The sequence below is a fragment of the Chelonia mydas genome, chromosome 18, assembly GCF_015237465.2.
Source record: "Chelonia mydas isolate rCheMyd1 chromosome 18, rCheMyd1.pri.v2, whole genome shotgun sequence".
Lineage (NCBI taxonomy): Eukaryota > Metazoa > Chordata > Testudines > Cheloniidae > Chelonia > Chelonia mydas.
The window spans coordinates 21567877-21581272 of NC_051258.2; the positions used below are offsets into that span (position 1 = coordinate 21567877).

The 13396-nt window shown below is 46.7% G+C and overlaps 1 protein-coding gene across 3 annotated transcripts in view; it reads right to left on the bottom strand.

The window, feature by feature from the left end:
• Window positions 1-13396, bottom strand: part of ACOT7 (acyl-CoA thioesterase 7) — a 112403-nt gene that overhangs the window by 30071 nt on the left and 68936 nt on the right. For all 3 annotated transcript variants that reach the window (XM_043531835.1, XM_037881278.2, XM_037881280.2), the window contains one exon: window positions 9775-9891. In XM_043531835.1, coding sequence (XP_043387770.1) covers window positions 9775-9891 — 117 coding nt within the window. The remainder of the gene's footprint in view (window positions 1-9774; window positions 9892-13396) is intronic.

Genomic DNA, 13396 nt, shown 5'->3' on the forward strand with positions numbered 1-13396 from the left:
GACAGAGGCAGCATTGTTCACAACAGACAGAGCAATGATTCCCCCGTACTTAAGGGCAAGCACAGTCTACACAATAGCATAATTTGCCCATCCCAAAGCGAGCGCACATAACCCACGGGAGCCCCAAAATGGTGAGTAAGCACAGGGTCAAGCGTGACTGATTGTTTCATGGCTGTACTGTCCTCTGGGTATCTGTGCCTTGGGGAGAGCCAACAGCGGCAGGGGGCCCCTATACTGAACACTGTCCCCACGTTTTCCACAGGAGTTCATCCTGGAAGATCTCACTGCTGAGGGTGACCTGGGAAGCAAGGGACGGTCTTCTACTGCAATGCGGCTTCTGCCCTGGCCCATCTGCAACTTGCCTGTGTGCAGCAATGGTCATCCCGCCCCTCACGGCACAGTGGCATGGACAAGTTAGCCTTATTGGGTCAAGGAAAAGTGGCTCTCCCAAGAAACCTGCACAAGCACATTGCCCAAGTTCTGGATGAGACCTTTGAAGAGATCACTGAGGCCAATTACCACGATGCGAGAGAGCACATCAATGCCCTATTCCGCATCTAGGCATGCATGCAGCCCTAACCCTCCTAGCCCCAAGAGCCCGCACTTTCTCCCCAAAACAAAAGCCGCTTACCGGGAACCTCCTCTGGTGTTTGTCCTTCCCCAAGCACCGGCCACTACGACTGGCTACCTTCCTCCTGGCTTGAGAACAGCTCCTGGCTGCATGCATCTAGGGATTCTGGGGTGTCTTCCTCCACCTCAGCACCCTCACTCCCCCTTTGCTCCTGCTCCTCCTCCCGCCTTGTTGAACTGGGCTCTGAAGTGTCCATGGTGGTACTCAGAGTGGAAGTGGGGTCGGCCCCAAGTATCGCGTCCAGCTCTTTGTAGAAACAGCAGGTCATGGGGGCAGCACCGAAGAGGCGGTTTGCCTCGTGGGCTTTGTGGTAGGCATTCCGCAGCTCCTTCATTTTAACCCTGCACTGCAGTGCATCCCGGTCATAGCCCCTTTCCATCATGGCCCTTGATAGCTGCCCGAAGGTATTGTAATCCCTACGGCTGGAGCGGAGCTGGGACTGGACAGCTTCCTCCCTCCCAAACACCGATGAGGTCCAGCACCTCGCCATTGCTCCATACTGGTGCTCGCGTGGCACGTGGAGGCATGGTCACCTGGAAAGATTCGCTGAGAGCACTCCATGCCTGGCTAAGCAAACAGGAAGGGGATTTTCAAAATTCCCAGAGAATGTAAACGGTGGGTCTGATGGTTGGTCACCTGAGGGCAGGGCAGTAGAGTTCAAAGTGATGACCAGAGTGGCTAGAACTGGCATTGTGGGACACTCTGGAGGCCGATCAGAGCACACTAACAGACCAGGGCGTCCACACTGGCGCTGCGGTGCTCCAGCGGGGGTGCACCAAACTTTATTCCACTCACCGAGGTGGATCACCAGCAGCGCTGTAGTCATGGAGTCGGAGCGCTCTACGTGCCTTGCCAGTGTGGACGGGTAGTGAGCTAGGGCTCCCGGGGTTCCTTTAATGTGCTATAACTCACAAGTGTAGCCAAGCCCTGAGGTGTTAATTGTAACAATAGTAGGTAAATAATTTGCAGGAAGAGGTGCGATTTCCCTTGGGCTATCCCTTTTACATAGGGCAACAGCTAGAATCTCTTGTAATGTTCTAAGTGCAACTTCTCTTGCTCCTGGACTGAAACGGCGACATTTGCCACAGTGCTGGCACACATGATACAGAATAGGTAAGGAACAGGTGGGTTTCTTGAAGGGAAGGATGCTCACTGTCAGCATGTGGAAATCATTTAATTTGATCCAACCTGCTTCTGAAATGTCAATAGTTATTTCTGCCTCATGTCTCCTACTGCACCCCCAAAAACAAACTCTGACAGAGTCAGAGCACTGATTGGGCACGTTTTCCAGGTTCTCTGTAGCTCTTGGAGACTTCCACAGTGCCCAACAAAGACATACTGAGACACTTTCAATTCTGGTGTAAGTGGGAGCAAATCTATTCGCGTTAGGGACACTGCAGCACCATTCAGCAGGTCTGAATTTGGCCAACTGTTTTTATTCAACTGGCCATTGCACCGCCACTGAGGTTCTCCATTTTAAAGCACTGGGCAGCAACACATGAAGAGAAGGCAATTGCTATAGTCCTGCAGGTCTCTCTAACCAGATGGGGATGTCCCCTTTGGGAACTCCAGCTAGATTCTCCATGGAGCGACAATATGCCAAAGGGATGAAGCAGCAAAAAGAGTAAAAAATACTAACTTGCCCTGACCCTGGCCTGATGTTGTACATTACAGACATCTAACAGCCCATTATTTAAGCTAGATACGCTTCAAGGAATTCTGTCCCAGGAGATGGCTACGAAACACAAAGGAATAAGACTGTTCTGTGTTCACGCGGGGACTCTTTCAGTCTGAATTTACAGAAATTTTCCACTACGTCCAAACTGTTAATTGAACTGGGAAAGCCTGGGTTTTGGGAGACAGCTTCTCTCCACTCAGGGATGAGGAAATCTGACCCACATTTTCTCCTGTAAATGGCTTAAAAGCTATTTAATGAAATTTAACCTTTTGGTTTTTTTTAAACATTCCTATGCAATTTCAGCTCCTTAAGGAAAAGAGGTGTTTTTCTTTACATTTCAGATTTTAAACCAACTGAAGCCAGAAGCAGAGCAAGTGACCTGTATACTAAGTTTACGTTTTGTAGCTTCATGCATTTCCCTTAGGGAAACACATTATAAAAACAGAGCGCGGAGTAAAAGTGATCTCTGAAAAGAGCCATGATACAGTAGTAGGTAAAACAAAGGAAATGCACAAGATGGGGTTGAGATTAAAGGTAACATTTTCTAAAAAGGGACATTTTTCTTTAATCATAAGAGTGCGTCCACAAGCACTGGGCCTGACTCTGGAAGCAAAACTCCCCTTGACTTAAACAAAAGCCCACTCAGTCCTGTAAGCTTAGGCCTGGGTTTTGTGGGAGGTTAAATAAGAGCTTCTTTTCATTTTCATGAGAATCCTGAGGGTGCTGCTGATTGGATGGGTCATGCACTCCACATGAAACCCTTGAGTTAGGGAGAGGGAAAGACAGCCAGTTGGCAACTTGGGAGGTGTTTTATACTTTGTTATTTAAGGACATTTCTCAATGAAAGGAGCTACAGTAGAAGTCCTCGTTTCCATTCTGATTTGACACATTACTAAAATCCAAGAAACCGCATGTTCAGTTAGCAGATCACAATGTACCAACCTAAAAAGGTTAATTTGCCCACATTTTGGGGAGAGAGGTAGACTATTCGGCCATTTCCATTCAGATGTAGAAGTGTACGTTAACATAAGAATGGCCATACTGGGTTAGTCCAATGGTCCACCTAGCTCAGTAGCCACTGTTGGGAGACAGGATGATACCAGATGCTTCAGAGTCAATGAACAGAACAGAGCAATTACCATCGAGTGATCCATCCGGACGTCCAGTCCCAGCTTCCGGCAGTCAGAGTTTTAGGGACACCCAGAGCATAGGGCTGCATCCCTGATAATCTTGGTGCCATTGATGGACCTATCCTCCAGGAACTTATTTAATTTTTTTGAACCCACATACATTTTTGGCCTTCACAATGTTCACTAGCAACAAGTTCTACATGTTGACTGTGCATTATGTGAAATACTTCCTTATGTCTGTTTTAAAAACTTGCCGCCTATTAATTTCACTGGATGACCCCGGTTCTTGTGTTACGTGAAGGGATAAATAGTTCCCTATTCGCTTCTGTCTGACCTTCATTTGGTAGGGGGAGAACTTGTAGGTGACACACACATTGGTGATAGGACCTTTCCGGTCATACCAAAAAAATGCTATCTAAATTAGGGTCTCATACAAACTCTGGGCAGACTTTGATGGGGACACTCATTTGTTACACCAAATCCCCAAGTCTTTACTCAGGTGATGGAGTTTTGGTTTCAGAAATGAGTAAAGACTTCATAATTTGGACTCTACTGGTGGTAGTTAGGACTTCAATTTTATTAGCTTTTAAAACAAAGATTTGCTTGAGTTTGCCTCCAAAATTACTTTTCTGCACTGAAAACAGTCTGTGTCCAAAGCAGCTCCTGTTGGAGGAAGAATCCTATTACAATCCTGATTTTTAAAATTAATTGCTGGAGAAAGTTCCTTACTCTCTTGAGGTTTGTATTCATAAAGATTTCCTTTAAAAACCCCAGCACGCTGTGTAAGTTCAGTCTGAAGGCATCTGCAAACTTTCCCTGGGATGTAACTTTAGCCAAATCATACTCTAATGACATGAGTTTACTGGCTATCACATGTTCCTTTCCACTCATTTTTAAAGCACAACATTGGGTTTCTCTGCATTGTTTTTATTGCAGGATATTTTAAAAACTCATTTTGGCTAGAACCCTAAAAACATCCTGTCTCTCCTGAGCAGCTGGATAAAATTTTGCTATGGATGGAATATTTTCTAACAAGAACAAATCACATTAAGTTTACCATCTGCACTCTATACATTCTAAAATGGTTGTAAAAATCAAGGCTACTAGAAAAAAAGATTTTGATTTCATTACTTGTTTTTGAATGTGCAGTTTCTCTGCTCACTGAGGGAGCTGCATAATTATAGATTAATGCTGACATTAATCATGCCCCTCTGAGCTGGAATTTTGAGAAGCTGGTATTTCAGCGGTTATGTAATTTTCTGAAATGCCCCACCAGCTCAGACCTGAAGAGCTTTGTGTGTCTCAAAAGCTTGTCCCTCTCACCAACAGAAGTTGGTTCAGTAAAAGATATTACCTCCCCCACCTTGTCTCTCTACCAGTTCAGAGTAAGATACGAAGGGCTCACGACCAACACTTGTACACGGTAAAGAAACTGGATCCCTCCAACTTTGGGATTCCATTTCACTTACAGACCAACAACAACATAGGCCAACTACTTTTAAAATGAGTTAACAATAAGCTTGGGAAGCTTAAACTCAACTTGGCTAGACACTAAAAATCATGGTATTAATAAAGACACTGGATTTATTGCATATTACACAACAATCTGTAACCCACTAGCCTCCCTTTTTGTCGTGCGTCTGCAGGGTTAACCCTGAATGACCCCTAAGAATGTGTTAACTACCCATGCTAAACAATCTGTTCCACCTTGCATGTAGCACTGATGCTGGGAGTACCTTTCCCAGACCTGAAGAAGAGCTCTGTGTGGCTCAAAAGCCTGTCTCGTTCACGAACAGAACAGAAGCTGGTCCAACACAAGATATTACCTCACCCACTGCTGCAAATTAATGGTGCAAATATCCAGCACTCATTTGCAAAGTAACAGAAGGCAGAATTCAGAGTAACCACTGTGTTAGTCTGTATTCGCAAAAAGAAAAGGAGTACTTGTGGCACCTTAGAGACTAACCAATTTATTTGAGCATAAGCTTTCGTGAGCTACAGCTCACTTCATCGGATGCACCCATATGGATGAATATCACCTACTCCCTTCACCCCTATACGAGGTTGGACAGTCAATGAGCTTATACATCGTTTTATGTCAGCAAATCAGATTTTGGTAAAATGTGTGTCCTGAAGTGACAACTCAAAATCTCAGCTATCCCAAACAACAAAAGTCTGCAACTTGGGGGGACTGGTCACACTGAGGCCTTGACAGCCTGTGCAGCAATATAGGGGGAAGGAGACCAAAGCACCGGGGGAAGGAGACCAAAGCCCTGAGGTAAGTGGGAAAGCGGGATACCGGGAGGAAGCACAGGCAGGAACATCCGTGAGGGGAGGGCTCCTGCCTCATACTGAGAATGAGGGGCGATCAGCAGGTTATCTCAAGTGCCTATATAGAAATGCACAAAGCCTTGGAAACAAGCAGGAAGAACTGGAGGTCCTGGTGATGTCAAGGAATTATGACGTGATTGGAATAACAGAGACTTGGTGGGATAACTCACATGACTGGAGTACTGTCATGGATGGTTATAAACTGTTCAGGAAGGACAGGCAGAGCAGAAAAGGTGGGGGAGTAGCACTGTATGTAAGGGAGCAATATGACTGCTCAGAGCTCCGGTACGAAACTGCAGAAAAACCTGAGTGTCTCTGGATTAAGTTTAGAAGTGTGAGCAACAAGAGTGATGTAGTGGTGGGAGTCTGCTATAGACCACCGGACCAGGGGGATGAGGTGGATGAGGCTTTCTTCCGGCAACTCGCAGAAGTTACTAGATCGCACGCCCTGGTTCTCATGGGTGACTTTAATTTTCCTGATATCTGCTGGGAGAGCAATACAGCGGTGCACAGACAATCTAGGAAGTTTTTGGAAAGCGCAGGGGACAATTTCCTGGTGCAAGTGCTAGACGAGCCAACTAGGGGGGGAGCTTTTCTTGACCTGCTGCCCACAAACAGGGAAGAATTAGTGGGGGAAGCAAAAGTGGACGGGAACCTGGGAGGCAGTGACCATGAGTTGGTTGAGTTCAGGATCCTGACACAGGGAAGAAAGGTAAGCAGCAGGATACGGACCCTGGACTTCAGGAAAGCAGACTTTGACTCCCTCAGGGAACGGATGGGTAGGATCCCCTGGGGGACTAACATGAAGGGGAAAGGAGTCCAGGAGAGCTGGATGTATTTCAAGGAATCCCTGTTGAGGTTACAGGGACAAACCATCCCGATGAGTCGAAAGAATAGTAAATATGGCAGGCGACCAGCTTGGCTTAACGGTGAAATCCTAGCGAATCTTAAACATAAAAAAGAAGCTTACAAGAAGTGGAAGGTTGGACATATGACCAGGGAAGAGTATAAAAATATTGCTCGGGCATGTAGGAATGAAATCAGGAGGGCCAAATCGCACCTGGAGCTGCAGCTAGCAAGAGATGTCAAGAGTAACAAGAAGGGTTTCTTCAGGTATGTTGGCAACAAGAAGAAAGCCAAGGGAAGTGTGGGCCCCTTACTGAATGAGGGAGGCAACCTAGTGACAGAGGATGTGGAAAAAGCTAATGTGCTCAATGCTTTTTTTGCCTCTGTCTTCACTAACAAGGACAGCTCCCAGACTGCTGCGCTGGGCATCACAACATGGGGAGTAAATGGCCAGCCCTCTGTGGAGAAAGAGATGGTTAGGGACTATTTAGAAAAGCTGGACGTGCACAAGTCCATGGGGCCGGATGTGCTGCATCCGAGAGTGCTAAAGGAGTTGGTGGATGTGATTGCAGAGCCATTGGCCATTATCTTTGAAAACTCGTGGCAAACGGGGGAAGTCCCAGATGGCTGGAAAAAGGCTAATGTAGTGCCCATCTTTAAAAAAGGGAAGAAGGAGGATCCTGGGAACTACAGGCCAGTCAGCCTCACCTCAGTCCCTGGAAAAATCATGGAGCAGGTCCTCAAGGAATCAATCCTGAAGCACTTACATGAGAGGAAAGTGATCAGGAACAGTCAGCATGGATTCACCAAGGGTAGGTCATGCCTGACTAATCTAATCGCCTTCTATGATGAGATTACTGGTTCTGTGGATGAAGGGAAAGCGGTGGATGTATTGTTTCTTGACTTTAGCAAAGCTTTTGACACGGTCTCCCACAGTATTCTTGTCAGCAAGTTAAAGAAGTATGGGCTGGATGAATGCACTATAAAGTGGGTAGAAAGTTGGCTAGATTGTCGGGCTCAACGGTAGTGATCAATGGCTCCATGTCTAGTTGGCAGCCGGTGTCAAGTGGAGTGCCCCAGGGGTCGGTCCTGGGGCCAGTTTTGTTCAATATCTTCATAAATGATCTGGAGGATGGTGTGGATTGCACTCTCAGCAAATTTGCGGATGATACTAAACTGGGAGGAGTGGTAGATACGCTGGAGGGCAGGGATAGGATACAGAGGGACCTAGACAAATTGGAGGATTGGACCAAAAGAAATCTGATGAGGTTCAATAAGGATAAGTGCAGGGTCCTGCACTTAGGACGGAAGAACCCAATGCACCGCTACAGACTAGGGACCGAATGGCTAGGCAGCAGTTCTGCAGAAAAGGACGTAGGGGTGACAGTGGACGAGAAGCTGGATATGAGTCAGCAGTGTGCCCTTGTTGCCAAGAAGGCCAATGGCATTTTGGGATGTATAAGCAGGGGCATTGCCAGCAGATCGAGGGACGTGATCATTCCCCTCTATTCGACATTGGTGAGGCCTCATCTGGAGTACTGTGTCCAGTTTTGGGCCCCACACTACAAGAAGGATGTGGATAAATTGGAGAGAGTCCAGTGAAGGGCAACAAAAATGATTAGGGGTCTGGAACACATGACTTATGAGGAGAGGCTGAGGGAACTGGGATTGTTTAGTCTGCAGAAGAGAAGAATGAGGGGGGATTTGATAGCTGCTTTCAACTACCTGAAAGGTGGTTCCAGAGAGGATGGTTCTAGACTATTCTCAGTGGTAGAAGAGGACAGGACAAGGAGCAATGGTCTCAAGTTGCAGTGGGGGAGGCTTAAGTTGGATATTAGGAAAAACTTTTTCACTAGGAGGGTGGTGAAACACTGGAATGTGTTACCTAGGGAGGTGGTAGAATCTCCTTCCTTAGAAGTTTTTAAGGTCAGGCTTGACAAAGCCCTGGCTGGGATGATTTAATTGGGGATTGGTCCTGCTTTGAGCAGGGGGTTGGACTAGATGACCTCCTGAGGTCCCTTCCAACCCTGATATTCTATGATTCTATGACAGAATATCCAGGGTTGTCAATTTTAGACAGCAAAGGTGAGTGTTAGGCAGACACAGAATTTCACTGATTCTGACTGAATACATACTTCATGGTGCGTTTAGCAGTGTCATTTATTTAGGTAATTTGTAACAAAACTGCACGATATCAGGCGTTCGTTTCCTTTAGTTTAGCACTGACAGGGAGTACCTGCTGTGTGCAAGATGGGAACCGAACCACATGAACTAAATGTTAAGTCGTCTAGGGAGCCCATACCAAGCTCATACCGCAGACATTCTGCTTGCTTTTAAACCCACATGTGCTGCTCCATTCAAGCGGATTCGGTTGCATGCATGTAAATGAGAGGGAAACCGGCCCATTTAGTCTTTTTCTGCGGCATGCTTTCACCTCAGGTCAAGAAATGCTGCAAGCCTGACTCCCCACACGGCAAGAGGGAAACAACTTCATAAATGCTTATGTAAGCCCAAGTGCCCAAAAGGTGGGGGGGCCTGTCTGAACAGAACGCCCACAGAGCTCTGCCTCCAGCATCCATATCCCTAGAACCGGAACTCGCCCACAGGAGTATTGCAGTGTGGTCGGGAGACTGGGTTTCCTCATTGACTATTTTTATAAACAGGAAATGCACCAGGAACACGAGACGCAAGTTAATTTGGTAACTATGGTTAATGAAGTTCTCTTTTCTCAAGGAGATAAAACATATATTGTCTGCTTGAAACATGTCTACGAACTGTTTTTATCTGACAAGTAGTCAGAATGACCATTACCGCTCCTTGTGACAGGGACGCCATCCCTATGCATGTATAGATTACCTATTATGGCCTTGGAATCCAATGGAGTGGGATAATATTTCAAGATGAACATTTTGGCTCAGTTTTACCAAATCAAATCCACTGGGACCAGTCTAGCAGCTAGGGCGCAGCACCAGACTGATTTCTCCAACCTGGTCTGCCTGTCTCAGTCTCGTTTCTCTGGCCACAGACTGGGCTTTCCCTTCACTTGGCTCCCTAGCAACTAGACACAGGTGTCATGATGAGGCTTCAATGCAACACCAAGAACATCCAAAACATTTAAGGAGCAGCTTATCCCCTTATGCTTAGGGCTGGTCCTTTACCTTTTTTGATCTTCTCATGGAAGTTAATGGCATCCACAGAAGCTGTGACAATGTTGGTCTTACAATGGCGAGCAGCTACAATGCCAGCTACCTCGTCCATTAACTTCATAGTGACACCTGCAAGGGGAGAATTACAGATTAGTGATCAAACTGAAGACAGGGCGACGTTCCTCGACTCAAGGTTCTTCTGAAAAACAACAGCAAGATACATTTCAAAGAGGACAAATTGTAAATGAAGAGTTAGCTACTGCCATGTTTCCTGCACTCTGAACGGGCATTCACTCTACCCCCATTCTGCAGGAAGCTAAACTCACTCGAGTAGGGGGGGAGTCTCTCTGGGGCACAAAGGGCAGCAGACTGTGCTCTCCTCTCCATTTCAGTGCTGGGAAAAGCTGACCAGGGTTGGGTTTGGGTTTGGTTTGAAATGAGGAAGATGTGAGCAATAGAAATTCCACTAACTAAACTTTTACAGTCTGTCCTCCAAAGAGACCAACATACACTTGGCTTTGGGAATATACTCACTAGCATCTCTGCATCGTTTATTAAGAGACTACTGTACCAACTAGACACTTCACAGAAGTAACCGACTGGCATGGCCCCTGCCCACAGGCACTTAAATTGTCAGTGTAGCCACGAAGCAATGTGTATGGTTGACAAACCCTAGAAAGGATGGATTGACAAGGAATCAGGATAACAGGAATACGCCCCCACAGCCAGCCAGCCTGAAGGCACAGGTACATTATAATAAACATCTATAAACTGCGTCACTGACCCCTTTATTGCAGGCATCCCACAAGGCATGACTGTCCAAGAGGGATTCAAATGAAAGGATGGTACTGGGTTGTGAAGCAGGTCAGCAAGGGCATTCCACCGCCGGTTATACTCTGCACGTACGGCACGTTTGCACTAAAAACTTAAGTTAACCTAGGTTAGGTTGACTTACAGCCACCACAGCAATTACTGCGTGGTTCACGTCCACACTGCCCTCCTGTCGCTGGTGCACTTCCATTGACTTAGAGGGGCGGTGTAGGGGCTGCCCTGAGGCTCCTGGCTTCCTGCCAGGCTGTTGCCTGGGCTCCCGCCAGGAGAACTGCAGCCGCTGGGGTTCTCTGCTCCCGTCCCCACGAGCCCGGCAGCCACCCAGCAGGGAGCAGAGAGGGGCAGCCATGCTCCTGGCAGGGAGCAGAGAACCCTGGCAGCTGCGGTGCTCCCAGTGAGGAGCTAAGAGCCTCGGGAGACAGGCCCCAGGCTCCCCGCCGGGAGCCTCAGTGCGTCTGGGTTCCCAAGGGGAACGGGGAGCTAGGCCCCTGGGAGGCAGCCCAGTTGGGAGGGAGGAGCCTGGGGGCAGACTGGCTCTAGCTAAAGCCCCTGCCCCACCAGGCTTTCTTGTCAATTTCACAGCTCTAGTATGGAGCCATGACATTGACAAGAATGACAGCCCAAGCCAATGTAAGTATCCCTCAGTGTCTACCCGGCCACTGCATCGCCCTCCTACATCAACATAAGCCTTACACCTCTCGTGGAGATGGAGTTATGTCGGTTTAATAGGGCGCTTACATCAGAGGGAGCAAGGCTACAGTGTAGACACTGACATGATTAGGTTGAAGTAAGTTGCCTTTTGTCCACCTAACACTGTAGTGCAGATCAAGCTTAGACTTCATTACTAAGCAGTTCAAGCTTTAAGGTCTCATGTGGCATGGTTCTATACTGCTCCCCAGTTATCAGAAATCTAATATGTTAAGAACACATTCTCTGTTGCCTCTCACGGGCTGAAGGATTGTTCATTACACTCGCAAAAAACAAGTGAAGGAAGCACTGATCATTTGCTTGTCTACTCAATATTTAGCCATTACAGACACCTTATTAGGTAGCCTTTTGGCCTGACAACAAGGCTTATAACAGCAACAGAGTCTGTGACTGAAAAGAACAGAGATGCAAAGGAGACCCCACCCTGCTAATGGATTACAGTTTATTTTATTAATTCAACTCGTATCAAATGTGACCTGTAGGGCTCCATTCTGTGGTGATAAAGGCAGACCACCACCCAGCTTCTCTAAGCACTGCTCCTATGTCTGCACACACCAGGGATATTCAGAAGCAAATGGTCTGTCCTAGAATATGCTACAAGGACATATAGTCTTTAAATCATAAATTGCAGGTTTCACAGCCATCAATTGCTAAAGATACTGTCGCGGTTTTGTTAAAAGGCACTGAGGCAAAAAAAAAAAAAAGCAAAAAAGCACTGAGCACCCTGAAATATATTTAGCACAGTCTTCAATCAAAGGTAACCTGCACTTCACCTCAAAAGCTCTTATTCCCACTATACCCAATGGATGCGAAAATGAAACTATCAATCTGCTGTTTATCTGCAAGTCGGGTAGTTTATGCCTTTTACTTCATGTTTTCACACAATCAGATGACAGATTCGTGACCCAGTTGTACAGTACTGCAAAGAACAGGCAGAGAAAATTTTTCAGGTAATCCAAGCTGAACCTTCGAGTCACTGCCGGCAGAATAACCATGTGAACCAAATGACAGACAGAAAGATGGACCAATAAACATGGAGGATCTTTGTGTAAGGTATTTTGTGAGAGTCAGCACTGTGCTGCATGTTCATTTTGAGATAAAATACAAAATAACCGGAAACTTAAGGGGGCAATCCTTTTGCCAGAGACCAATTACCAACGGTCACGGCTGTGCTCTGCTTTGGACACGGACGCACTGGCATCCTCCGACTCTGGGGACAGAGGATAAGGAATTATTTGTATTACCCTGATCCCACTGAGCTAGGCCCTGTAGAAACACCTGCAGAGATCTCCTGACCTGAAAAGCTTGCTGTCTCACAACTGAATGGTTTATGATGATAGAATGGAACAACAGCTAGCAAGGCACAACTGTTTGAAGTGCAAACTCCCCTAACCTTACAGGGAATTCAGCAGAACTCCTCAGTTTTCTGCTGTCCAGTGTATACTAATAGAGAGGGAAATCAAGTAATGAAGTAAAATGAACTGTACCTTTTCAGACATCACCCCCCCACCCCCGACACGCCCACCCCCAATCGCAGTGCTCCTCATGCTCAATTCCAGGACATTTCTTCCTTCCTGCAGATGCTGATTGCTCTGCAACCACTTACAGTCTTTCCAGATGCTGGTGCTTAAAATAAATTGTTCCCAATGGATTTCTACCAAAATTCCATTCCTGCTCATTTAATTTCATCCAGCACATCCCTTCCACTAGGAAGCTTTTCAAACACGCCGCGCCCAGGAAAGGCCTAACAGCGTTTCCACTAAAAGAAGGTTGCCACTGGTGGCTGAGACTCCTGCACGTTGAAGGAGTTACAGAACCAAACTCTGGGGCACCGAGCTCAGATCCTTAGGTCTCTCTTTTAACCTCATTCCCTTGAGCCTCAATTCCCCATCTGTAACATGAGGATACCACCATCCCCTCGCCTCCTGGTGGTGTTGTGAAGGTAAGTGTTTGCCAAGAACTCAGATACTATAATGATGAGTGTCATACAAAAAATCCTTGATGAAACTGATAGTTCTGACTTCAGAGCAGGGCTTGAATACTACACAATAAATAAGGTGCGCACACTGAATCATGAGGATAAAACAAGATACTG